Source organism: Asterias rubens, chromosome 7 (genome assembly GCF_902459465.1).
Source record: "Asterias rubens chromosome 7, eAstRub1.3, whole genome shotgun sequence".
Lineage (NCBI taxonomy): Eukaryota > Metazoa > Echinodermata > Asteroidea > Forcipulatida > Asteriidae > Asterias > Asterias rubens.
Window position 1 is genome coordinate 2,860,511 of NC_047068.1, and position 27,794 is coordinate 2,888,304.

A 27,794-nucleotide genomic window follows, 5' to 3' on the forward strand; every position below is an offset into this window, starting at 1 on the left:
TTCCATACGGACACGAACCCTTTGTCACTGATTTTTGCTCCCATATTTTTACAGGTAAAATATAATACCTCTAAAACAAAAGGAACCTATTTGTATATCAAAATATTTGGCAGGGTTTACGTTATTTTTCAAAGTTTAAATGTCAACTTTCAATTTGAAGTGGCGCAATTTTCAATCAACACAAGTAAACATTCGGCCAGGGGTTTCCTTACGGGTGGCGAACCCTTTGTCACTGAATTTTTGCTCTTCTGTTTTCAGAGTAAAAACATAAAACCAAATAGTTGGGGGCTTGTTTTTCAAACTTATAAATCACCTTATATGAAGTGGCGCATTTTTCAATGAATAAACCAGTCCAAAAATCGGCCTCCTCATCAGTAAGACATCTCTGTGGCATCAGGTCGTCATCGTTGTCGTCGTCGCCGGTGGTGATTTCATCTCCTTGTTCCAGTGAGCTCTTGTCTTGAGATCTATAAGTGTAGACTTATCCGAAGATGTTGATTCTCTTCAGGAGTACTCAATCTCTTGATGCCTGTAAATATAAAAAAATATATAAAAAAAATTACTTTTACATAAAAAAATGAACCTTTGACCCTAACCATCCTGGGGTCGATTTCACAAATGGTTAGAAAGATGAAAAAACAGTGAAAGTTTCAGCAAAATAGGTTAATTGGTTCTACTTGCTTAGAAAACAGAAAGAAGCAAAACCCTGTCACAGTAGCGATGAATCCATCCAAGGTAAAGATTTCAATACATCAACAAACTATGTTTGCTTTTTCACCAAACATTTAAAAATAATTGGCCAGGGATTTCCCTACAGACTGTCACTGATTTTTGCTCTCTGTTTTCACAGGTAAAATATAAAACCTCTGAAATAAAACGAACCTATTTGTATGTCAAAATATTTGGAGGGGTTTCCTGTTATTTTTCAAAATTTACCAAATGTCAACTTTCAATTTGAAGTGGTGCAATTTTCAATCAAACACAGTTAAAAAATCGGCCAGGGGTTTCCTTACGGGTGGCGAACCCTTTGTCACTGAATTTTTGCTCTTCTGTTTTCAGAGTTCAAAACATAAAACCAAATAGTTGGGGGCTTGTTTTTCAAAACTTATAATTCACCTAATATGAAGTGGCGCATTTTTCAATGAATAAACCAGTCCAAAAATCGGCCTCCTCATCAGTAAGACATCTCTGTGGCATCAGGTCAACATCGTTGTTGTCATCGTCGCCGGTGGTGATTTCATCTCCTTGTTCCAGTGAGCTCTTGTCTTGAGATCTATAAGTGTAGACTTATCCGAAGATGTTGATTCTCTTCAGGAGTATTCAATCTGTTGATGCCTGTAAATATAAAAAAATAAAAATAAAAGTTACTTAACCATCCTGGGGTCGATTTCAAAAAGAGTTAGGACTGGTCCTAACTTAAGGCTAGTCCAAAGTTAGACGAGTAACATGTCCTAACAAGATAAGACTAGTCTTAACTCTTTGTAAAGTTCACTGCAGATCCTTCGCAAGATCCAATCGCATGTTTTGTTGGTTTCTGTTTTGCTGATGGATGCACTTGTAACCATATTGTGCTTTAATAATAACAATATTAAAAATTATAATAAACGTATTTATAACGCGCCTTTTCCAAAGGATACAAAGCGCCAAATATTTTTACTGCAAGGTGAGTGGGATAAAGATTTTGAAATTATGAGACCTTATCCTTAGCACACCATGTAATGCTGTACATGGTGCTACGGCGCATACAGCAGCCAAAGCCAGGAACACCAGGGCGAACCCCTTCTCTTTTTTTCGATAAGTGCATGCACTGCGCTCTTTTAAATGGGACCTGCGGCTTTACATCCAATCCGAAGGGCGAAGCAATGGTTAAGTGTCTCGCTTAAGGACACAAGTGTCATGGCTGGGGATTCGAACCCACACTCTGCTGATCAGAAACACCAGAGTTTGAACTTGATGCTCTTAACCGCTCGGCCATGACACACACTTCCGACAACGGTTTACACACATGTCATATGAACAGTGAATTTCTGCTTGTACTAATCCGCATGTAGCACTGAAATCCGTCATTCAGTGACGCTCGTGGCTCTTCAACAATGTTACCCCTGATCAATGGACCATTTATTTCATTCATCAAACCAACTCAGAAATTGCCTGTGCAGCCAAATATGTAGTGATAAATAAATCACAAGAACCATCTCTGCCCTCACAGGTACCTACTTACCCCTGTGCAATCTATGGAAACTGTATGATAAACCTAAAAGGATCTACAAGCCTAAAGCCCGGTTCATACTTCCTGCAAATGCGAACAAATTTTGTTGTCACAAACTCGCAATGAATCACTCGCAACAGTTGAACTGTGTTCAACCTCTTTGAAACATTCGTTAACTAAACAGGGCTGGGTCACCAAAATTCACTTTGCATTTGCAGGAAGTATGAACCAGGTTTAAAGTCACCTGGAAGTGTTTTTTTTTTCAAAATAAAGCTTTTGTCACTAATAGGGGGCCTATGTGTTTTGATGAGTGAAATGTGAATAAACAGTTAACTAAGGTTTTAAAAAATCAGTTCTTATGTTATTTACAAATTTAAGAGTAGACCCGACCCGAGAGGGCGCTGTTCGTGACGTCAATCGAGGCAGACTTTGCCTGTAATGCGTAGAGTAAACACAATTGCAAAGTACATGTACGGACCAAGTCGTGAGTTTGTACGTTTCAAAACAAAACAAATTTTTTTTTTTTCCGGCAATGCCGACCAGGTGTATTGCTGCTGAATGCAGAAAAACACTTTTTGAAATGTACCAACTTACGACTTGGACGTACATGTACTTTGCACGTGTGTTTACTATACGCATTGCAGGCAAAGTCTGCCTCGATTGACGTCACAAAAGGGGTAGGCGGAGTCAGCCCCCCCAAACAACTTTACATATTTTTTAAACATATAAATCGTGATGAACAATTACTAAAAAAATTGTTTTATTGTTCGTAAGCATATACTCTTATGTTTGAAAGAAAACAAATTCTATTTCCAGGTGACTTTAAGTAGTGATTAACTTACTTGCATGATGAGCAGAAATAGATGACGGTTTGTCCTTCATCAGCTGATCGTGTTTGCCTGGTGTGGCAATGAAGTCCATCGTGACGGCACTTGGCACATGCCCTGTCAATCTGAAACCAGACCAGATACAAAAATGAAATTAAGAAGTGATGAAAAATAACCAAGCATTGATAATACGCCTAAAAGGTAGGGCCATAAGTTTTTTTGTTTTGTTTTTCAATGATTAATGGACAAAACATAGAAAGATGAAGTAAAACTGTGAAAGTTTCAGCAAAACAGATCTACTGGTTCTACTTACTGAGAAAACAGAAAGAAGCAAAACCCTGGCACAGTAGCGATCAATCAATAAGAGGTAAAGATTTCGATACATCAACATATAAGGTTTGCTTTTTTTTCAAACTTTTCAAAAAAATTGGCCAGGGGTGTCCTTCCGGGTGGCGAACACAGGTAAAATATAAAACCTCTGAAATAAAACAAACCTATTTGTATATCAAAATATTTGGGGGCTACAGTTAGTTTTCAAATTTTACCTAATTTCAATCAAACACCGATAAAAAATTTACCAGGGGTTTCCTTACAGGTGGCGAACCCTTTGTTACTGAATTTCTGCTCTTCTGGTTTCAGAGTTAAAAATATAAAACCAAATATTTGGGGGCTTATTTTTCAAGACTTGCCAAATAAATCACCTAATACGAAGTGGCAAATTTTTCAATTAATAAACAGCAGTTAAAAAATTGGCTAGAGGTTTCCCTATGGGTGGCGAACCCATATCACTTAAGTTTGCTCTTCTAAAGAATTAAATAAAAAACCTCCGATATAAAACTGTTTCTAACCGGATATTTGTTTTTTTGGGGGGGGGGGTAATTTTCCAAAATTACCATATTATTAAAAAAATTACCGTTTAAAATGAAGTGGTACATTTTTCAATTAAACACAGTTAAAAAAATTGCCAGCGGTTTCCCTACGGGTGGCGAACCCATATCACGGATTGTTGCTCTTCTTAAAGGTTAAATATAAACCTTCTGAAATAAAACAAATATTTCTAACCAAATATTTGGGGAGGGGAGAGGGTAATTACCAAATTATTAAAAAAAATCGCCTTTTAAAATGAAGTGGTACTAAACACAGTTACAAAATTGGCCAGAAGTTTCCCTACGGGTGGCGAACCCATATCACTGAATGTTGCTCTTCTTAAGAGTTAAATATAAAACCTCTGAAATAAAACAAAACTATTTCTGACCAAATATTTGGGGAGGGGGAGGGTAATTTTCAAAAATTACCAAATTACCAAGCCTTTTAAAACGAAGTGGTACATTTTTCAACTAAAACAGTTAAAACATTGGCCAGAGGTTAACCTTTATCACTGAATTTTGCTGTTTTCAGAGGGATAAAACCTCTGAAATAAAATAAACAAGTACCAACAAAGAACTTTGGGGTTGCTTTTTTTTCAAAATTTACAAAATGATAAACCACCTTTTATTCAAAACGAAATTGTGGCTTTTTTCTCTCAAACCATTTCATAATTGACCAGAGGTCCCCCTACAGGTGGCAAACCCTTTACACTAATTCGTTTTTGTGTCTTTCCTGAAGAAAAACAAAATGGTGAACCTAAATATTTTGGGAGTTATATTCTTCAAAAGAAACCATATGCAATAAATCACCTAATAAATTTCATCTATTGTGCATCTTTTTTTTCATCAACCAATTTTAAAAATTCAGAGTAATATAAATGTTGAAACCTCTGCAAGAAAAAATAAAAACAAAGTGTTTTGATGGTTCTAGCAGGGGCAACTAAACAACAATAATGTACAAACATTTCTGTATGTAAACATCAAGATATAAACCTAAACAATTTGGACAATTCCTAAGACATGTAAGATAAAACTCCAGTGTTTCACTCACCAGTGGTCCTAGGTCTTTCTGGTCGACGACCTCCTGACGACCTTCAACATTCTTGTGAGAGTTGAGACGCATGTATGAATGATAGACCACACCATGTAATGCAGCTGTAATGAGAAGGAAGACAATAGGCCTAAGTGACTTTTCATTCATTCAAAAAATGCTGTCTGTGCTATTAATTGGTAGTGATATAAAATATGCGGTCATCGCTGAGTGATACAAAGAAAAAAAAAATCACTGATAATTATTAATAAAAAAAACTTTACACAAGTGTTACATTTTGTTTGAAAATCTGTGAAAGGAATGTAATTTTTATATCCTAAAAAAAAAAGTCAATATTTTTTGTCAACTACAAATTATCAGTCACAGGTCATTTACATCATCAGACTCAAAGTCATTGAGCTGAATTTGCATTAATGTGTTTAATATTCAAAGTCTGAGTGTTGCGATCATGCATCAGCCTCCTCCCCCACCGCCTCCTTGACCACGTCCCGACCCCGCCTACCCCTTTTATAAATAACGCACAAGTCAAGGGGGTTATCACACACAACTTTACAAGCTCCGGTTTCCACAATAAATATATATATTCCAAACTTACTTTTTGCATTTACTTTGTGAGCACATGTCTTGCACTTCATAACTACCGTTTCTTTTTCAGGAAACGGTAAAATGGAGCCAAATGCGGGCAAAATTCTCTCGAAGAAGCAAGTCACTCCTCTCCGTCCATGTTTTTGAGAAATTCTGATACCGCATGCGTTTCTGAATGGGACACACGTGATTTATTAAGCTCGACTTCATCTATACGTTCAGCGTTGAATTTGGTTTAGGGTATCTGACTAAGTATTTAAATAGGAATCGCGCCCTCTGTCGGCGGATTGTAGAGTCTCCCGCGTAAAGTTAATGAGCCTGCATTAGATGGTTAATTGATGCACTTGCTTGATGATTTTGATTAATTCTGGTTAAAAATACCACTCTATGAAAATACCGAGCTCAACAGGATAAAAAAATGAAATTAAACAAACAATATCCCCAAATACGAACCACACCACGAGAAATCCCTTCCAAATACTACTAATAATCATTATAGAACCTTTACAAAAGTTGTCACTCACAAAGATGCAAAACAAAAAATAATAATATTATTATATGATTTTGTTTAACCATGATAATGCTGGAAAATTGCCCCTCGCTATGTTTATGAAATATGTTTTTGTTGAAGTTGTCTTACCATGTGTGTCCTCAAATGCATTTTGTTATTTTTAACCACTCGGGTAATTTTACATAACAATACAAAACAGTTATTTTAGTATTTATGTCTGATTAATATTTCCGACTTCCTCTAAGATCAAAATAACATGGTCCAGTTTTTGCAAAAGTGATTATATTCAATTAATGTTATTTTCTCTTTACTAACGAAAAACGTACATGAAGTTCAGGTAGACCATGGGCATTGCACAACATACATGTAACATGCATTAGTGTTTGAACACAATCGCTAACGATTGGCAGATTGTTCCTAAAAATAATTATATTTAATGGGTTTTATTTTCACTGTGAAATAAAAAACATACAGTCGTGGGCGTTTGGCAAACGGGCAATGCACAAAATGAGGTAGCATGTTGTCTGGCCACTGATGTACGTGCGGTATGTAGTGCTCCATTATAAATAACTCATGTTTAGGTTTGTAACCCTACTCGTTATTTGTGGCAGTTTTTTTCTTCTTTTTCGTGTAAAACTATTATTAAAATGTTATCCTTTTTTCTCGAATCTAAGTATATTATTTTAAATTTAATTCCAAACACTCGGGTAAAATCAGCCACAACTCGGCAATAAATCTTTTGCAGTCTCGGGGCATGTTAAACGATTTCCTTTTTTGTTTTTAACCTCTTTGTTTGGTGGTTTGTCTTTTAAAACCGTTGAAAGGGCGTGGCAACCCTTTGCTGACGCCCTATGCAGTAATGGGGCAAGTTAAACGATTTCCTTTTATTTTATTTTTAACCTCTGTTTGGTGGTTGGTCTTTTAAAACCCTTGAAGGGGCGTGGCTATGCTGACTCTCAAAGGTTTAAATATTGACATCCAATAGCTCTCCATTGCTCGTTGCCAAGTAAGTTGTTATGCTAACAATTATTTTGTGTAATTACCAATAGTTTATTCTTAATTAGTACACAAAGACACGAACACACAAAATTATCAATTACCAATCTCAACTTTATTTCAAAAGTATAATTATTCTCTTCAACTCTTCAGAAGTGGGCAAGGTCTTACAGTTCCTGTCAGCATAACACTAAACATTGATTGATTTATCTATAGGGTAAAAGGACAAATAATTTTTATAAATTAAATTGATTGTGATCTAGAGTTTTGATAAATAGCACAACAGTACAAAAACAGATAAATGAAAATTTTGCATTGAGGATTTATGATCGAGTCTGTGTTTTTAATTTCCATGAATGGTTCGAATTCAAATCAGGATTAAAAAACAATACAACAAAAACCCATATTATTTCACTTGAAGTGCAGACCAATTAGTTTTTAAATCCTAAGCAGGAGCAATTACTTAAGTTGAGGAAACGGTGTTTTTAGTTTTGAATAAGGAAGTGATATTTGAATATTTTAGCTGAACTAACAAAACTGAGGATTTGCGGAAGAATTTTCTGTGGCCTTTGTCAGGAGACAAAGAATGCACTTTGGAAAATGTTCAAGAGATCTTTTGATATACTCATTATCTTGATGTTTAAAAGGGAAGCTATAATAGTTTGTTCACACATCTTTGTCTACGATCAGAACTCCATAAATTTAGTTTCCTTCCTCCATGTTTGTTAAAGGCACTGGACACATTCAGTAATTGTCAAAGACCAGTATTCTCACTTAGTGTGACTCAACATGCATACAATAACAAACCTGAGAAAACTTCGACTCAATTGGTTGTCAAAGTTGCGAGAGAATAATGGAAGAAACAAACACCCTTGTCGCACAAGTTGTGTGCTTTTAGATGCCTTGAATTTGAGACCTCAGATGAGGTCTCGAATTCAATTCAAATATGTTAGTGAGATATTACTTCTTTCTCAAATACGTTACTTCAGAGGGAGCAGTCTCTCAATGTTTTATACTGTCAAAAACTCTCTATTGCTCGACACCAAGTAAGTTTTATGCCAACAATTATGTTGAGTAATTACCAATTGTGTCAAGTACAGTCTCCATGCTTTAAACAAAGGAAAAACGATAGATGTTATTGTTGTTTGTAAGAGCAGTGTCATATATTGATTGTTGTCAGAGTCATGCTGATTTCTTTGGCAACTTTGTATCAAGAAAGATAACAAAACATTTTGTGAAAGTTCCTGGATCAATGACTTGCTTTGAGGAAACAAATGCTTAAAGGCACCGGACACATTTGGTAATCAGATTATATATTAGCTAAACTTATTTGGTTATGAGCACTGGATAGATGTTGATAGTATGACACTTTGTGAGAAACGACTCCATCTGAAGTAAAGTAGTTTTTGAGAAAGAGGTTATTTCTCACTTATGTATTTGAATCTGAGAAAGACTTCAGGGCTGATGAAGCCTTCCTCAGACATCTGAAAGCAACAATTTCATTTGTGCAACGAGTCTGTTCAACAAAGGTGTTCCTATTACTTCCTTGCTACTTCGATGACCAATTGAGACAAACTTTTCACAATTATTTTATTGTATGCATATGTTGGGATACACCAAGTGAGAATACTGATCTTTGACAATTGCCAAATGTGTCCAGCGCCTTTAATTCCAATGAAAGTTGTTTATTTTAGCTGAGTTGGCATACAATTATCTGGGCCCTTTATCCAACAAAAGGAATTGACCCTTGTTATTGTTATTTTAAAGGCAGTGGACACTGTTGGTAATTACTCAAAATAATCATTAGCATAAAACCTTACTTGGTAATAAGTAACGGGGAGAGGTTGATAGTATAAAATATTGTGATAAACGGCTCCCACTGAAGTGAAGTAGTTTTCGAGAAAGAAGTATTTTTTCACAAATTTGATTTTGAGTTTAGAATTTGAGGTCTCGAAATAAAGCATCTGAAAGCACACAACTTCGTGTGACAAGGGTGTTTTTTCTTTTATAGTTATCTCGCAACTTCCAAAGACCAAACTTGAGCTCAAATTTTCACAGGTTTGTTATTTTATGCATAATGTTGAGTTACACCAAGTGAAAAGAATGGTCTTTGACAATTACCAATAGTGTCCAGTGTCTTTAAACAGGATATGTAACCCAGTTTGAGGAACTTGAGTCATCTGATGGCAATATAAGCACAAATTGTATCTGTTTTTTATAATTTTGTTATCTGCCCCAAAATCCATACAAATGTTCTCCAACTGTCTCAATAAAAGAGGGCTCTTAGGTTGAGTTGAGTTTGAGTCACATTGTGGACTACTTATTTCTCCCTTTGGAGAAGGCTTTCCTTCTTTGAAGAAACTTTGAAGGCTCTCTTTCCTTTGGGATTTATTCAGATTTTATTCCGTGATTTCATCCAATTATCAAAAGTAAGATCATACCCACTGACATTTCCAGCAACTTCAATGTCCAACAATTCCTAACTATCAAAATGAAATGGAAAACTGCTTCGTAGAAAAATCACAGACTCCAGAAGCATTTTATGAAAAAAAAACACAAACAACTTTTATGGAATGAAACTTAGAAAAGTAAAATGAAAATATGTCAGCACCAAAAGGGAACCAACGGTAAACGTGGAGTGAAACCCGGCATTGAATTGTGTGGAAAAGTACTCAAGTAGAAACGTTATCTCAGTATCTGATAAATGGTTTGCATTTGCCAAATCAGTGCAAAACACTTCGTCACCAAAAATAGCCTTTTTAAGGACGCATATTTGAAATTGAACCAACCTGAATATGACCTACAATCCAGACCAAAATGTTGCTCTACCTCCGCGGTCACGTTGGGACAGAAACCCAATCTAGGTAGTGCCCCCGATGGGACTCCAACAAGGGTCCTTGAGGTGGAAGGGGAGGAAAGATACCACTAAGCCAAACCGTACCACTTGAATATTGGATCTCATTGCAGTTTCTGTTTCAACTTGAGATATCAACATCATTTGCAGGCCTGGTACTTCACGGAGGTACCAAAGGTGATGGCCTCCATGCCCCCTGGTCATTGCCTTGGTGCCCTTGAAATGCTCCAGTAGAAATTAACATATTCCTCACGGGGTGCCCTTTAACAAGGAGAAAATGCCTTGGTGCCCTTCAACTGCTTCAGTAGAAATTTACAATTTCCTCAAAGGGCGCCCTTTACCAAGGTGAAAATGCCTTGGTGCCCTTTCAAAAGCGAAGCATACAGTCCTGCATTTGAGTGAGGGCGGGAAGGAGTGAGAAGTGACGCAGAGGGTGACGGTTATTATCAAAGCGTTCTGTTTTGGTGTGGATTGAAGATCTATTCTCCCATAATGCTTAATCTCGCTCGTTGAGTCAACCGTCGCACTCTCCCTCGACTGGACACCGTCTTCGCGACATCCTCCTCCGCATCGTCTGATACCTCCTCGCTGTCGTACGACTGATTCTCGCTCTCCTCGTCCAGGTCCCTATAAATCACAGTCTGCTTTGCCTGATTACGAGTCTTAGGCTTGCGGCTCGAGCTCGTCACCGCGACAGTCTCCATTTCAGAATCACTGGAGTTGAAGCGTCCTCTCGTTCTCGTGTTTACTCGGTTAGATCGTCGACTTATCGCCTCCGGACTTGTTGTACTCCTCCTGTTCTTCCGCTTTGATGTGGACCTCGCTCTTGATCGGTCAGACCGCGTTCGATGGTTACGCGCATCGTCTGACATGTTATTGTCCGTGTCACTATCCCTCGACTTCTCGTCGGAGCTATTGTCTGAGGTTGAGACGTCTTCGGTGGCTGAGAACGAATCGTTGCTCGAGTCGGAGTTCTTCTCGCTGCCATTTTCGCTGTCCGAACCCTCTTCCTCCTCATTTTCATCTTCTTCGTTGTCGCTTACTACTGGCTGATTTCTTGTGGAGTACCGCTTCATGTGACCGTTGCTCAAGTTAGAACCTGCGGAGTCAAATTCACATTTACAGTTTTCAAATCAATTCAATCAACATTAATACATATTGGTGAAAAAGAGGAGGATAATTATTTAAATCGAAGCAGTCAAGAGCTGGACAAGAAAAAGATACAATAAAAATTAAATGAAAAATAATACAATGTAATGGATAAAAAACATAGGTTTAATTTCCCTTTGATAACCATTTACCTGAATTCCTTATTGAAGACTAAGAGAAGAACACTAAGCCCAATCTTATTACTTTTGTTCATATACACCGATGCATGTTAGCACTGTATACTCAGTACTTTCCCGAACTCTGTGAAAACAAATCACAGGCATGTTAGTCAATCTTCCAAAACAAATAATTAACTTTCCCTTACCAGAATTTCTTGTAGCAACGTTTCTTCTCATCCCGTTTCGTTTTGGTCTTAATGGTTTAATTTCTTCTTCTTCTTCTTCTTCATTTTCTTCATCATCTTCATCATCTTCATCTTTCTTTTCTTGCTCCACGTCTGTTTCCTTCCCCTCATCCTCCTCATTTTCTTCTTCCTCCTCCTCCTCCTCTTCTTCACTGTTCTCGTCTTGGTCTTCACTTTCTTCTCCCGAATCATCTTTCCTCGTGTTGCTGGATTTCGTTTGCCTCTTCACTCTTTCTGCAACGCTTTTTGTAAATGTCGTTGATTTCCTGAAATGAATTTAAACGATGGGTTTGTGAATGAGACATTCTTGGCGACAAACAACTCTTAACAGTTCATCAATGAACTGCCGAGTGTTTATTTCTGCTTTTAACAATGCACCCTGGGATTCGCAAAATTTATCCAATTACTTGTTTTATTATACCTGAAGTTGTCACTCAACAATGTCAACATTTGATCATTATTATATTTTATGATTTTTGGGGTTGAACAAAGAATTTACTTGAGTGGGATTAAAACCAACGACCTACAGATTAACATGCCGGCGCTCTACCAACTGAGCTATCTAGCCCTATGTTGGCGGTGTCCCTATTTTGTCAATATCTTTGTTCAGGGGTGCCATTATATTTTATGTTAAAGTTGTTACACAATTGGGGTTGAACAAAGACAAATCTACAAAAGACAGACTTGGGCCTTTGACCTGAGCCATCTTGGTTTTATTTCTTAAGTAAGTTTTCAACACCGTGAGGTATTATTATTGAATCGAAAAAGACAAGTCAAATCTGGTCCTGAGTTTACTGGCCCATCGCTAATAACACTGGCCTCAGACCAGTGGTTAAGTGTCAATATTAAGCATAGGGATCTTGTACAACTTGTCCCTCCTTAAAGGCACTGGACAGTATTGGTAATTACTCAAAATAACTGTTAGCATAAAACCTTACTTGGTAACGAGTAATGGGGAGAGGTTGATAATATAAAACATTGTGAGAAACGGCTCCCTCTGAAGTGAAGCAGTATCGAGAAAGAAGTAATTTTCCACGAATTTGATTTCGAGGCCTCAGAATTAGATTTTGAGGTCTCGAAATCAAGCATCTGAAAGCACACAACTTTTTGTGACAAGGGTGGTTTTTTCTTCCGTTATTATCTCGCAACTTCGACGACCAATTGAGCTCAAATTTTCACAGGTTTGTTATTTTTATGAGACTGGTCTTCCAGTGTCTTTACCTCTCTTATACTGACCTGAGTTTTTACTCTTGGACGGAATGTTCTTGGCACTTAGTCTGGTACTGGTTGGACTTTCTTTGGCATTTAACTGTCTTGAAGTACTAGGTCTGGCGACGCTGGCTGAGTTCTCTCTGGATGGCCCCGCCCTAGATGACCCCGCCCTGGATGACCCTGCCCTGGATGGCCCCACCCTGGATGGCCCCACCCTGGATGGCCCCGCACGAGTAGGGATCTCTGTCTCCTCGTCTTCTTCGCTGTGAGATGACGAGGCTTTGCTGTTAGAGGACGAGGCTTCGGTGGATGGGCGACGTGATTTCCTGCGCGATTTCAAGCTTTTATTTCTGTAATTTTCAAAAGGAACTCGTTAAAAATTGGATATTTGGTCCTCGGAAAAAAGTAGGAATATTTATTATAAAGTGCAAGGGCTAACATCCATGCATACATGGTGTTGGCTTTAATTGAATTTTTCAGGCTATCTAATGATAAGTTTTTACAATTTTCCCAAGGGCAAAACAAAATTTGAAATCAGACTACGATAGGAAAAATGTCATGCCTGTCGCTATTTGACCTCCACTCAAACTTAAATATAAATTCTTATTAGAATTATTCAATAACATTTGGAAATATTAATTTAGGTAAGATATTCATAACTTAAAATAAAAATTGAAAATTGTAGAAACATTTCAAGCCAGCAATGCGCTAGATCAGTGTTAACCTAACTTTCTTGGCAAGTATGTCAAAACTAGTTTTATTTAAATTTTGGAATAAGCAAAGAAGAATTTACTAGAGCGGGACTTCAATGTGCGACCTCCGGATTAACGTGCTGGCCCTCTACCAACCAAGCTATCTAGGCCTAATGTTTGCGGTCTACATACATAGGGAGACCGCCAACACAGCTATTTAGACCTAATGTAATTTTTGACTCAAGAAATAACTGAGAACCCTGTTTGCCATGCTTTGGAAATCTTTGTTCAACCCAAAATATAACATTTTTACCCAATTAGTTTTGGACTAGTTTTTTACAAAAAGTAATAAAGAAATAAAATCAATTATTGCACAAACTAGAAAACAGCAAGCAATATAAAATAGATGAGTCCTGAATGTGTGCACATAAAAACAATCTGAAAGCTTCCAGTACAACAGATGTATAACTGGAAAGGAAATGTACATGTAAACATAATAGTAAAAAGTCATGTATATTAATTTTTTTGAAAACTGAAAAACAATTAAAAGCATAATCATTGCCAGTATCAAGACACACATAAAAGACTTGTTAAGACACAGAAACAATCAATAGTATACAAACATATAGAATCAAGCAATGAAAACACCCAAATGAAAAGCTTAAATATTTATCAATAAATGATGAAAATAGTGCAAACCCAGAGTGACTGGCATGCCAATGGATAAAACGTGTAATCATTTAAACATAATGCTACTTCTGTTATTATTGTAGAAGATCAAGACAAAACTACAGATACAAGTACTACAGAATACAAGTTTACGACAACAGCAAACAATTGCAGCATGCATCAATTTATGAGAGGACAAGTGCAAACCAATATAACAATCTAGTTCACTTGTCTTCATTGTAGAGAACTTATTAAAACCATCGCTGCTTATGCTGGCTTTTTGTCAGAGAACAACTGTACAGGGAAAACACAATAGCGTGATTGACTAGAAAGCTAGCATGCCCTGCGCTGTGAAGCTGTGGGGGCGCACCCATATTGTGTCCAAACCTAAGTAAAAGCCTTTATGTTTTTTAGGGTTTACCTCTTGAGTCCTGAACAGATTGCTTCTCATACTTTAGAGCTGATTTGTAGTCGCTTAGAATAGGTCTGAATTGCTCCTCGAAGAGTGCTGATAAACGTAACGTCATGGAATAGATCTGAAATGATTAGAAAGAATGAAAAGGTAAGGTCACTTATTAAAGATTTTCTAAACTTATTTAGCGGTAATAATTTTAAAACATTTTGCATGGTGAAGATACAATCAAGTAAGGTTTGCGCAAACACCATGTAGGGCTATGGTGGTTCTGAGATAACCAATAATGGTATAACAACTGAGACATTTCTATCAGTATGCTCCATCAACATGCTTGAATCGCCTTCTTCTGAAGATGATCGGAGCATACTGATCAAAAGTTAAGATGTTAAATCATCGGTTCTTCTCAGAACTACCACAGCTCATACGAGAGTGGTAACATTAATATAACATTATTTATTTTGGTTTTTACCCATATACACCGATGTGTGTAAGCACTGTATATACTCAGTACTTTCTTGAGCTCTGTGAAAAAAAAACACAGGCATATTACTCGGGTGGGATTCAAACCCACGACCATTGCAATTCTAGAGCAGTGTCATTCTAACTAGACCACCGAGATTGCCCGATAGCTAGAGGCAGTTCCAATCATATGTTCCAGCAGGTACTGCTGCTTATCTACGTGGTGTGTGTGATTGATTGTTAATAAGTACGCCCATTTTGAGCCTTATGCTGCATACTCCTCAGGAGTTCAATTTATTAAGTAGCATGTCAAAACAGCTTTGGGGAAACATTTACCTTAGATTTTTTGTTTGGGGTGTAGCTTTTTGAGTTGGTGAAGACGAGGCGTACGTCTTTACAGAATTCCATGGGGTCTTGGTAGATCATTCCTTCAAGTTGCTCTCGGACTGTGTTCAAGTCCATAGGGGTGTCTATGATGGTGCGATAATCCTACAAGGAATAAGATTACAAAGAGAGACCCATAATTGTTTGGTTTCTGTTTTAAAGGCAGTGGACGTCGATCTTGCACGAGATGAACCTAATGTAAATGTTATGTTAAAGACACTAGACACTACTGGTAACTGTCAAAGACCAGTCTTCTCACTCGGTGTATCTCAACATTATGCATAAAATAACAAATCTGTGAAAATTTGAGCTCAATCGGTCGCCCAAGTTGCAAGCTATTCATGAAAGAAAAGAACAACCTTGTCGCACCATGGTCACACGAAATTGTGTGTTTTCAGATGCTTGATTTCGAGACCTCAAATTCTAAATCTGATGTCTCGAAATCAAACTTGTGGACAATTACTTCTTTCTTGAAAAATACGTCACTTCAGAGGGAGCTGTTTCTCACAATGTTTTATACTATCAACCTCTCCCCATTACTCGTTACCAAGTACATGTAAGGTTTTGTGCTTATAATTATTTTGAGTAATTACCAATAGTGTCCACTACCTTTAAGTTCGCCTGTCTGATACAAACATTTATTTGAGTCGACCTTGAGTCGCTCCTAATCTAATAGGTTAGGACTCTGGCACGCCTGTCTGAAACAGGTATTCGGGATATAAAGCTATAAAGCTATAAATTGAACTATAATTGATGTTAAATTTGTAACGGACACAAAGAATAGCATTTGGTTATTACCCTTACACCGGTGTTTGTAAAGCACTTTATAAGCAGTGCATTCTCAAGTCCAGTAAAAAAAACAAAAAACGTATTACTAAGCTTGGGCGATATTGATTTATTTTATTCACGATATATCGCCGACAATATATCGCGATATTCGATATAATCGCGATTAATTAAATTTGACATCATCAGTCTTCAAACTCCCAGTGAAAGTTGTAGAAGAGACAGTCATAGCATAAGAGAGGTGTTCTAATGATCTATTCTTCTGGTTTTACTCCAAACCTATGGGATGCAAGATGTTTCAGCTAGGAAATACATCGCGATATTGCGATACTTAATCCATATCGCGATATATCGATTTTTCGATTAAAACCAAATCGATCCGATTTCGAAATCGTTTCCAAATTAGTATCGCGATATTCGATAAAATCGTGGTACCGCTCAAGCTTACATATTACTCGGTTGGGATCTCAACCCATAACCTTTGTAATTCTAGAGCTGATGTGTTTACTACTAGTGTACCATCGAGATTGTACAATCTGAATCCATTCAGCCTGCAACTGCTGCATAACGCAGATCACACTAAAGATAAAGAATACAACCTGGGAAACAGCAGTGATCCCCCTAAGTGGATGCATCTTTTAATTCAAATAATATCAATTGATCAATGGGAACCACAAGGGAACTGACATGGTAAAAAGTAAAATAAAATAAAATAATAAATAATAAAATAAAAATAATAATTACTTACCGGATAAAGCATTTCATCGACTGAGTAACGGAAGGGCTCAGAGTCTTGACAATTCCACAGCATTTGAGTAAGTTCTTTACATTGTTTGATCCAAGCTTTGGTGTCGTAGCTAGCGAGGCTTCGAATCCGCTTAGCAGGAGGTGAACCAAACTCCTATTGAAAGTAGAATGATATAGTTAAAGACAGTTGACACTATTGGTAATTGTCCACTGCCTTTAAAGCATCGGAATTCAAAATACACACTGTATGGGTAAAAAACAAAATTAATATTCTTTTATCCCCGATGCAAATTTAATATCTATTATATCATTGCGGTAAACATAGGATTTGACCTGCCTGTAGCTACCGGGCAGTCTCGGTAGTCTACTTGGTAAGACACTGCTCTAGAATTGCAAGGGTCGTGGGTTTGAATCCCACATGAGTAATATGCCTGTGATATTTTTTCACAGGATTCGGGAAACTACTGAGTATACAGTGCTAACACACATTGGTGTATGGGTAAAAAACCAAAATTCAGATAATAGTCTGAATTTTTTCATCCCTGACACCACAGTCATCAATCCTTGTCATTTGATTGGTGGAACACGTGTCACATGTCATAATTTATGATGCCATGTACTTACTGCTATGATGTGCGACACTCAAGATTTAATATAGGAGTCCTATATGGATAAATATAGGATACATGATTTTGTTTCATTCCAACCAAAACTTACCGCTGTCCGCTTTCTACTCGTTGCCGGTCGGTCTTCATCCTCACTTGAGGAGGTATCTTCAATCTTGACCAGTTCGTCTGCGTCCATCGCCCTCGTCTGTTTTTTGTAGACGACCATTGCATCCGTGCACTTTGAATTCCTGGCAAGGAAAAAAAAATCAAAGTTTAATTCCTAAGAGCACTGTATCCTATTAAAGAAAGATGGCGAATAACACAGTTTTCACAATGTTAAAATAAAACAGAATCTTGCAAAACTTTTGTCTTCATCCAAGACCTAAAAAGACAAAAATTGCAAATCACATTTAAACAAATGACAAAATCCAGGTACATGAAACACTCTTTTCTTTGGGACAATTTTCACCTTGTAAACCACTACACAGTTCTATGTAAGGGAATTGATGGTGCTATGTAAGAGATGAGGTCACATACTTCAAAACGTAGCTCCACATACCTTGCAGGAACAAAATACTGAGCGCTTTGATGCGTCCCTAAGAACGTGATAAAGCGCTACATAAGAACCTATTATTATTATTATTATTATTATAAGAGTTACTTCAACATAGATCTGTTCAAAAGTTCACTTAAATCATATCTTATAAAGCCTAATAATCATTATCATTATTATTGTAAGTAAACAACGAGCCACAACTCAGTGTGACTGGTACTCTGATTAAGTAATCCGTGAATACTTTATCAATACACAGAGGCGGTTACCAATGTGACACCAGGAAAGACTTCTGGCTCCACAAGATAGCGCCCTCAATGTCTGTAGCTCAACTGCAGTAGACTTGCCATCTGTCTCTTCTTCGTAAATGAACAGATAGAAAATTTGTGCTGATTGGTGTTGAGATGCATGTTTTGGAAAACGCTTTTTTTTGCAAAATTTTGTCAAATATTGCGGCCATTTGCAGCCGCTCTAGGCTCGAAGCACAAAGATTAATCGCGAGTTAGGACGAGTAACTCGTCCTAACTTAGAATGGGTTCAATGTGTCAAATCATCTATGGATGCCGAACTTAATTCGTCCGAAGTCCTAGGATTAATCCTAAGTTAGGAAGAGTTTAGTGAAATCGACGACAGGTCATCTTCAAAGTCAATACGTCAGTTGGTTGGACTAAGTGGCAGTAGACAATTATAGTTCTAAAAAATTGTGGGCATACTCAGAACAAAGTAAAAGAAAAACCAAGGGAAAAAAGATGACCTGGTGTCTGTAGTGTCCCAAAGTTCCCCATTCCATTAAAATCTAGTATCGTATATCTCTTTCCTTCAGTAGTCGTTGCGATTCCTTAATCGTATCCTTCCTCAACTCATCCAGCTCATGTGACCTCACCTGACCATGTGACCTGATCTCTTGATCATGTGACCTCTCCTCTTGGCCCCTATTGGTCATCAGGTCGTCAAACTCGTTCCTCCTCGTCTCCTTTCGCTCTTCGAACCTTCGCCTCATCTCGGCTCTCTTGCTGATGTATAGAGCTCGAACCTGAGGATCCTTCAAGATCCCGTCAAATTCTCCAGTGTCGATATCCTCCTGTTAGAGTTATGAAAAAGAAAGAAATTTGCACGATAATTTTTAAAGGGTTTTGTTACCTTTTGTAGATCAAGTTTTCGGCTATGACATGAATCCCTACTCACTATGAATGGAGATGTGATTTTCAAGTTAAGCTAACAACAGCTAAATACCAGTAACAAGCAATATGAAACAAATGAACATTTGGCTGGTAATCCTGTTTTCATCAAAAAAGAAAATTCATGCTAAGCAAATTTCCGTGCTTAGCAGCTCTATGTAATTGGGCCCTGTTCTTTTCAGAACCAACACTATTCACAAAACATTTTCCCGTGGTGCTACCGATAACCTCACCTATCTATATGATTAAAATAATTTTGAGATATTAAGAGATATTTATTAAAAAATTATAATTTTTACCTCATCGTCCAAGTTGTGTTTTGTATTTGGAGGTGCTTCTACTCCTTTGGCTAAATTATCCTTGTCAATAACGATCTCTTCATCATCTAGCTGCTCTTTGTTATAAAGGTCAACGACCACGTTGTCTTCAATATGTCCTGAAAGATCAGGGTTCACGGCTGGGTTTTCCTCTGAATTGACAACAAAATTTTATTACAAATAACCCTCAGACTTTTTGACCATTTATTATTATCCACTGTGGTTTGATTGATATGTTATGCAGTATGGTTTTGAATGATAGATATATAAAATATGATATCATGATGTAAACTGCATCTACATGTGCACAGTACACAGTCAACCCTCCTACTGTCTTTGAGAAAGACTCTGCTAGGGCCGAAACGTCAGGGGCCAATTTCATAGAGCTGCTTAAGCAAAAATTTTGCTTGAGCACGAAAATAGCTCGCTTATTTTTCACATGTTACTGGCAAAAATGTCATGCCATATACATTGCTTGTGACTGGTATTTAGCTGTTCTTTGCTTAGTATAACAATTGAGTGTAGTCTTGTCCGGTAATGTGATTTTACTAAGCAAGGATTTTTTTGCTTAAGCAAAATTTTGTGCTTAAGCAGCTCTATGAAATTGGGCCCAGGCCATTATTTTCTTTTGCAATTACTTGAAAAAAGAGAGATTTGAATGAAATGCACCGTTAGTTGTTGTCAGGTCAGCATCATCATTAGTCCCGTACAACACCAGCTGGAAGCTGGTGAATCGAGCCACCTTACTACTTCCCCTCGGAATATCAGGACGGTCCTCCTCCTGCGACTGGACCCCCGGTGGGGTGTGGTGATACTCAACCTCCAGGCGCCACACCCCGTTTGGGTTCTCGCCCCAGTTCCCTACCGACATGAAAGGAAACTCGTCCACTGACTGAGTGGTGTTGTCATTCTTGCGGGTCGAGAGGAGCTCGGAGGGGGTGCCCTGCGGGGACCAGATCGTCAGGGAGACGTCGCCACGGCGGGGGGCTTGGTAGGAGATTTTCGCGATGGTGTGCTCCAGTTTGGTGATGGGGCAATTTATATCTATGTAGACGACGGTGGACATTCCTTGAAGGATTGATCTAGAGAAGAAAGTTAGGACAAACGAAAGATAAGCATTTGAGGTAGGGATGGTCACATAATGAACAAAATTAATATAAGTTTGCTTGAATGACTCAAAGCGCCCTCCATTGTCTGAAAAAGACTTGTTTTCAACTGACTCTTATATGAGTTGATGGAGGGTGAGTCTTGTTTGTCCAGAAGGAGAATATTAATTTTGGTTTTTACCCATACACAGATGTGTGTTAGCACTGTATACTCAGTACTTTCCCCAGAGTCCTGTGAAAAAAATATCACAGGCAGTTTACTCGGGTGGGATTCGAACCCATGACCCTTGCAATTCTAGAGCAGTGTCTTACCAACTAGACTACCGAGATTGATGTAGAAGGAGTTTGTTCCACAGTAGTGCTAGTGCAGTGCAAGTCTTGGTGAAAGACGCTCTTGTTGAGTTGGGCCTACAAATGTGTACATACATAGAAGTGTTGTGGCTGAGTGGTTAAGAGTACTGAATTCAAACTCTGGTGTTTCTGATCAGCAGAGCGTGTGTTCGAATCCCCAGCCATGACACTTGTGTCCTTAAGCAAGACATTTAACCAATGCTTCGTCCTTCGGATGGGAGGTAAAGCCATTGGTCCCATTTGTTATGTGCATGTAAACGAACCCAGTGTACTTATCGAAAAGAGACGGGGTTCGCCAAGGTTTTCCTTGCTGTGGCTGCTGTATACGCCGTAGCACCTTGTAAACCCTTATTAGGTGCTAAATAATTGAGTCTCAGAATTCATCACTTCAATAATCTATCTTTCTGAAAGTTTGTACATAATCAGTGCCTTGAGTACCTTCTATGGTAGATACGTGCGCTATATAAGACTTCGATATTATTATGATTACACATGTTCGCAACTATTCCACCGGCAATTTTTGATGTGCGCAAACCCTTCAGCAAGAACTTATGGGGTGGATATATGGAAGTTTCCCCAACAGACCTCGGTATCGTTTGAAAGTTTGGTACAATAATCAAAACAAGTATTAACTTAAAAACTGACTTGACAATGAGCATTGAGGAGCTGTTGATAGTATAAAACATTGTGGGAAACGCCTCCCTCTAAAGTAACGTAGATTTTGAGAAAGAGGTAATTTCTCACTAAAATAATAAAATACTTCTTAGCTAGAAGTCTTTTATTCCTATCTGAAAGCACACAAATTCGTCCAACAAGGGTGTTTTTTCTTTCATCATTTTCTCGCAACTTTGATGACCGATTGAGCCAAAATTTTCACAGGTTTGTTATTTTATGCTTATGATGGGATACACCATGTGAGAACACTGGTCTTTGACAATTACCAAATGTGTACCTTCCCTATAAACCATTGTGTTATACATGTACCCGTCATTAAAATAGAGGATTCAAACTTCCTGAATTCAGTGCACTTGTATTGGCTCAGGCCCACGACATGCCACAGAGCTTGGTAATCATTGAGTATATCTGAAAGAAAATCTGATGTCAACTTACTTAGCTTGGAGAACCAGTGCAAAGAGACCTGCTGCTAATGGGACTGCACTGGATCTGGATGTCCCATTGAAATTATCAATGCAACCATCACGGATGTCCGTTGTGATCTGTGATGGATGAAATCAAAACAAGAGAATGGTAATCAAAACTATACACCAATGCAACACCATAGTATTGTTAAAATTCCAAGAGAACGGTAATCGAGCACATGCTGGAATACTTAACTGATCCAATATGACCATTCCCACTGTCTCAACTTTTCAGACACTCCCTTTAATAATTGTTGAATACAAGCCCACTACATGTCTTCACTTAAATCCAATACTTCAATATTAGTCGTCCCTCTCACACCTACATGTAATTCTTGGGGGATAAATCTTTCCTTTTTCTGTATTTAGTTTCATGCGCAAGTCTTCTTCTTTTATTTATTATTAATACCATGAAGCAAATGCATCGTCTACTTACCGCCAGATTTTGAGGTTTACTGTAATCCCCTTTGGCCTTGATGTCACTGATTCCTCCAGACAGCTAGAACGACGGCCATCGTTGAGGCGCACTTCTCCATAAAGTAAACCGACTCCCCCATGTCATTAATGGAACCAACCGAGATGGTGTGGATGCTACCGACGTAGCCGTCCGCTCCGCAGTCGTCTCCGTTATTACCGCCGTTACCCGAGGCCCAGGGTGTAGATGGAGCCCTTGCCACCACGACCCTAAACAGCGCATTGGGGTCTGTCTTTGACGGAATGCGCTCTACAAGAGTGATTTATTATTATTATTAAACAATAATAATAATATTTATTACTTAAGAGTCAGTTCAGGTAAATAATTGACATAGTTGCTCACGGTCAAAAAATGAATTTTTTTTTATACTTTGTGGGTTGAAGGGCCTTGGGGTGCAAGTAAACAAAATTGCATTTTCAATTCTATATATAGCCCGTTGCCATGGTTACGGCTCATTTTGTTTTTTGGCCATTTTAGGCCGATTTTGGGGTCTGAAAAACTGGTTTTTAGCTCATATTTACAACTCCACCCCACCAAAATGCAAAATGATTTCAAAAAACCTTATATATCACTACAAAGTATCATCCTTGGCCTTCCTTGAGAAAAAAAATTATTGCTTTAAATATCACCCTTATGCTATTTTTGCATCATGCATTACAGTATCTTTTTTGAACTTGCAAAATCGACATTTTTACCCAAAATGTCAACTTGCCAGGGGTCTCAGAAAATTTTCCTTTCGGCTGTGATTAGGGCCAACATTGGTCTTTCCATATCTGGTGTCAAAATCTTGGGCAAATGTATCCTGTTGTGACAGTACTGCCTCAAAACTAGACTTTTTTCCAAAAAACGTGAAAAATGCCTTTTTAAGGGTCTTTTCACATAATATCGACATACGTGTCCAAGGTAAAAAAAAAGGAATATTTTTCTTATACTTTGTGGATGGTAGGGACTTGGGGTCCAAATAAACAGCATTTACATTTCAAATCATAATATAACACGTTGCCATGGTAACAGTTCATTTGTGTTTAGGCCACTTTAGGCCGATTTTGGGGGTCTGAAAAACCTTTTTTTTAAGTTAATATTTTCAACTTCACCCCACCAAAAACAAAAATATTTCATAAAACCTTTTACATCACTACAAAGTATCATCCTTGGCTTTACTTGAGACAAAAAAATATTGCTATAAATTTTACCCTTGTGCTATTTTTAGAACGTGAATTAGAATATGTTTTTTTGAACTTGCAAAATCAACATTTTTACCATATTTTTTGCCCTCAAAATTTCATTTTTTCAGGGATCTCAGAATATTTTCCTTTCGGTTTTGATCAGGGCCACAATTTGTCTTTTTATTTCTGGTAAGAAAAACTCGGGCAATTGTATCCTGATGTAACAGAACTGTCTCAAAAATAAACCCTTTTCCCCGAAAACATAGAGAAATGCATTTTGAAATATTTGCTTCATTTTTTCAAGTTAGAAATAATTCCATACATCTGGCAGCTTTTCATAAGCACTCTGTAGGCTTAGTGCTTTACCAAACATTGATCAGGACTTGTTGATGACCTAAATCTTAGAATTTGCCCTGCCCCGACTCGGCCCAATCATATTTCTTGACATTGCATAAAAAAAACAAAGTTTTGTGAACAGTGCCTCTTTTTTGAAAGTCACATTTTTTAATTCCCCTTGCACATAAAGAAAGTTTGTATTGTCTTAATTGTTTATTGGTTCTCAGAATATTTCCCTTTTGGTTGTGATTGGGCTATCATTATGGTTTGCATGTCTGCTGGGGAGAAACACTTTGGTTTATTGTATCCTGTTGTGACACTTCTGCCTCAAACATGGTAATTTTTCCAAAAACAATAAAAATGCATTTTGAAGTTATCCCTTAGTTTGAATTGATAAAAAACAAAAACGAGCATGCTTGTTAAAAAAATATGGCACTGTTTCCATGCTCTTTAAGTAACATTATAAAAATGTTATAACCATGCTTTGTCACTGAGAGTTCTTGTTTTGTCATGACTACTTTACCTAGTTGTACAGGTATGATTCACATTGCAAGAAGAGAAGTAGTGCGATGAGCATTCTTTACTATTCTTGTCTATACATGGCCTTATAACAGTCTTCTTGGTCCCCTGCCCGCTACCAAACTAAACATTTTCATCCCTATCAGAACAAAGAGGCTCTAAAAGTGAGCAAGTACTGTGTCCAAAGTATCTAAATGGCCATTCACCTGCTTTGGCCTTCTGTAAGCAGTTCCCCCATCCATGGTGGGGTTCCTTTCAATTGTACTGTTGCAAACAATAAAAGAGTTGGTTTATTTAACGTGATAAACAATTCAGCAGGTAATGTTTGACAATGTTTTTTGTTGATCGTTCTCAGAGACATATATAATAATTATGAACTAGTAATATAGTGAATGGAAAAAATAATCAAATGAGCCTGAATAAACTTTTGTCACTGCAAATGCATCTTACTTATTTATGTTGAGCAGGTGCAAGTATTTACAGCTTCTTTCAATGTTGTTCCATTAAACACGTTAACACGTTGCCTTGGATCGGTCGAGTTGGTCTTTGAAAAGCGTTTGTAAACGTTTATTACAAAATGCACATGATTAGAAAGATATTTTAAAAGTAGAATATAATGATCCACACAAGTATCACTCAAAAACATCTTTCTAACCATGCATTTTATAACAAGCTGTTACAATCGCATTTCAAATACCAACTTGACCGATCCCAGGCAACGTGTTCCTTTTAAATGATCTCTTACGCTCATCTTGCAAATCGTTAGTATCATTGTTTTTAATAAGATCTTGGCAAACTTTTCCAACACTTTTAAGCGGGCTTTTTAATTTCCCATATTTGTGTTGGACATGATTGGATGCTCTAAACCATCTGCCTCAAGCACAGAAACTACATTGTTTATGATCTCTATCTCTATGAAAAGTTTTACATTTGGTAGCAGGCAGGGACCAAGGAGAGTAGGCCCTGTATTAAAGACAACTTGTAAAGAATGCTCATCGCACTCTACTTGCAATGGGAATCATACCTGTACAATAGGTAAAGTAGCCAAACCAGGAACTCTCAGTGGCAAAGCATTGGTTATGGTTTGGTTGGATACCATTATGTTTAAAAAAAAACTTTGTATTCATTACTCAAAGGGCATGGAAACAGTGCCAGATTTTTAATAAGCATGCATTGTTTTTGGAAAAATTACTATACTTAAGGCGTGATCAGTCACAACAAGATACAATAAACACAGTGTTTCTACCCAGAAGACATGAAAATACCAATAACAACCGAAAGGGAACACTTTAAAAAAAGAGGCGCTATTCACAAAACATTGTTTTATGCAATGTCAAGAAATAATGATTGGGGCTGGGCCGGGCAAATTCTAAAATTAAGGTCATCAACAGTTCCTGATCAATGTTGGGTAATCCACTAAGCCTATAGAGTGCTTAGGAAGAGCTGCAAGATTGATAGAATTATTACTTATTAATGTTATAAATTCAATATGAAGAAAAAACAATTCAAAATGCATTGTTCTGTTTGGGGAAAAAGGTCTATTTTGGAGACAGTACTGTTAACATCAGGATATACTTGCCCAAGTTTTTCTTACCAGAAATAAAAAGACAAATTTTGGCCCTGATCAAACCCGAAAGGAAAATATTCTGAGACCCCTGAAAAAATTAAATTTTGAGGGCAAAAAATATGGTAAAAATGTTGATTTTGCAAGTTCAAAAGAACATATTCTAATGCACGTTCTAAAAATAGCACAAGGGTAAAATTTATAGCAATATTTTTTTGTCTCAAGTAAAGCCAAGGATGATACTTTGTAGTGACGTAAAAGGTTTTATGAAATATTTGTTTTTTTGGTGGGGTGGAGTTGTAAATTATTAACTAAAAAAAAGAAGTTTTTCAGACCCCAAAATCGGCCTAAAGTGGCCTAAACACAAATGAACTGTTACCATGGCAACGTGTTATATTATGATTTGAAATGTAAATGCTGTTTATTTGGACCCCAAGTCCCTACCATCCACAAAGTATAAGAAAAAGATTCCTTTTTTTTTTACCATGGACACGTATGTCGATATTATGTGAAAAGACCCTTAAAAAGGCATTTTTCACGTTTTTTTGGAAAAAAGTCTAGTTTTGAGGCAGTACTGTCACAACAGGATACAATTGCCCAAGTTTTTGACACCAGATATGGAAAGACCAATGTTGGCCCTAATCACAGCCGAAAGGAAAATTTTCTGAGACCCCTGGCAAGTTGACATTTTGGGGTCCAAAAATAGGGTAAAAATTTCGATTTTGCAAGTTCCAAAAACATACTGTAATGCATGATGCAAAAATAGCACAAGGGTGATATTTAAAGCAATAATTTGTTTTCTCAAGGAAGGCCAAGGATGATACTTTGTAGTGATATAAGGTTTTTTGAAATAATTTTGCATTTTGGTGGGGTGGAGTTGTAAATATGAGCTAAAAACCAGTTTTGCAGACCCCAAAATCGGCCTAACATGGCCAAAAAACAAAATGAGCCGTAACCATGGCAACGGGCTATATATAGAATTGAAAATGCAATTTTGTTTACTTGCACCCCAAGGCTCTTTCACCCACAAAGTAAAAAAAAAATTCATTTTTTGACCGTGAGCAACTATGTCAATTATTTACCTGAACTGACTCTTAAGTAGTACTGCTTTTTAAACATGATTTTCACTCTGAGCCGACTTCTCGGTATCCTATAAGTAATATTCTACTCACCCATATCAACTTTCGGCGGTTTTGTCGACCGAATTCGCTATATAATGTTGAATTATACCATGAACAAAATTGTTGTTGTGAGAAAACATAGAGTCCTAGCTCGAGGGCATCAAATTTCCGATGAGAGAGGGCGCTCGTATGCTGGGGGGGGGGGCACCACACCAGTTATAGGGACAAATAGGCCCAATTATCAAATAGTAATTGAACAATGTCGGGGTCATGCAGTAAAATAAATAAAATGTGTAGATACAGCATTAACAATCTACAATCCACTCAGGCCTCTAATTGCTTCTACTTTTGTAGAGACAGATAAATTAGGCAAAATCAGTTTCTTGGGTGTTCGACCCGATTGTATATATTTTTTCCTGAAAAATACATACAGATTTGAACAATGGTTGAAATGTAAGCAAAGATTAGGTTTTGTAGTTATGACAAAAACAACAGGCAATCACAAGTTCCACCATTTAAAATAAGAGGGATCGAGCCACCTGATAGGTGGGGGGGGGGGGGGGGGGGGGGGGTGGGGGGTGGGGG

General features: G+C 37.5%; 2 protein-coding genes and 1 long non-coding RNA gene across 7 annotated transcripts; all 3 read right to left on the bottom strand.

Moving 5' to 3' along the window:
• Positions 1-3,122: 3,122 nt before the first annotated feature.
• Positions 3,123-5,585, bottom strand: LOC117293126. The gene is made up of 3 exons (XR_004519359.1): positions 5,549-5,585; positions 4,954-5,057; positions 3,123-3,161 (listed from the first exon to the last, which is right to left on the bottom strand). It is a non-coding gene; the product is annotated as an uncharacterized LOC117293126 (long non-coding RNA).
• A 1,553-nt stretch (positions 5,586-7,138) lies between these two features.
• On the bottom strand, positions 7,139-22,535 carry LOC117292553 (PH-interacting protein-like). 5 transcript variants are annotated; one of them, XM_033774650.1, is made up of 8 exons: positions 22,465-22,535; positions 22,000-22,106; positions 20,102-20,514; positions 19,415-19,584; positions 15,196-15,348; positions 14,407-14,521; positions 12,649-12,974; positions 7,139-7,255 (listed from the first exon to the last, which is right to left on the bottom strand). In XM_033774650.1, exons 3-7 carry the CDS (start codon positions 20,496-20,498, stop codon positions 12,961-12,963), a joined length of 849 nt encoding a protein of 282 aa, XP_033630541.1. In that variant the 5' UTR covers positions 20,499-20,514; positions 22,000-22,106; positions 22,465-22,535; the 3' UTR covers positions 7,139-7,255; positions 12,649-12,960. The 5 variants fall into 5 exon arrangements, with proteins under 5 accessions (XP_033630541.1, XP_033630540.1, XP_033630543.1 ...); XM_033774649.1 differs by lacking the exon at positions 7,139-7,255 and adding an exon at positions 11,416-11,678; XM_033774652.1 differs by lacking the exons at positions 7,139-7,255; positions 14,407-14,521 and adding an exon at positions 11,416-11,678.
• Positions 10,379-11,604, bottom strand: LOC117292344 (dentin sialophosphoprotein-like). Its single transcript, XM_033774367.1, has 2 exons — positions 11,499-11,604; positions 10,379-10,998 (listed from the first exon to the last, which is right to left on the bottom strand). Exons 1-2 carry the CDS (start codon positions 11,602-11,604, stop codon positions 10,379-10,381), a joined length of 726 nt encoding a protein of 241 aa, XP_033630258.1.
• Positions 22,536-27,794: the final 5,259 nt, after the last annotated feature.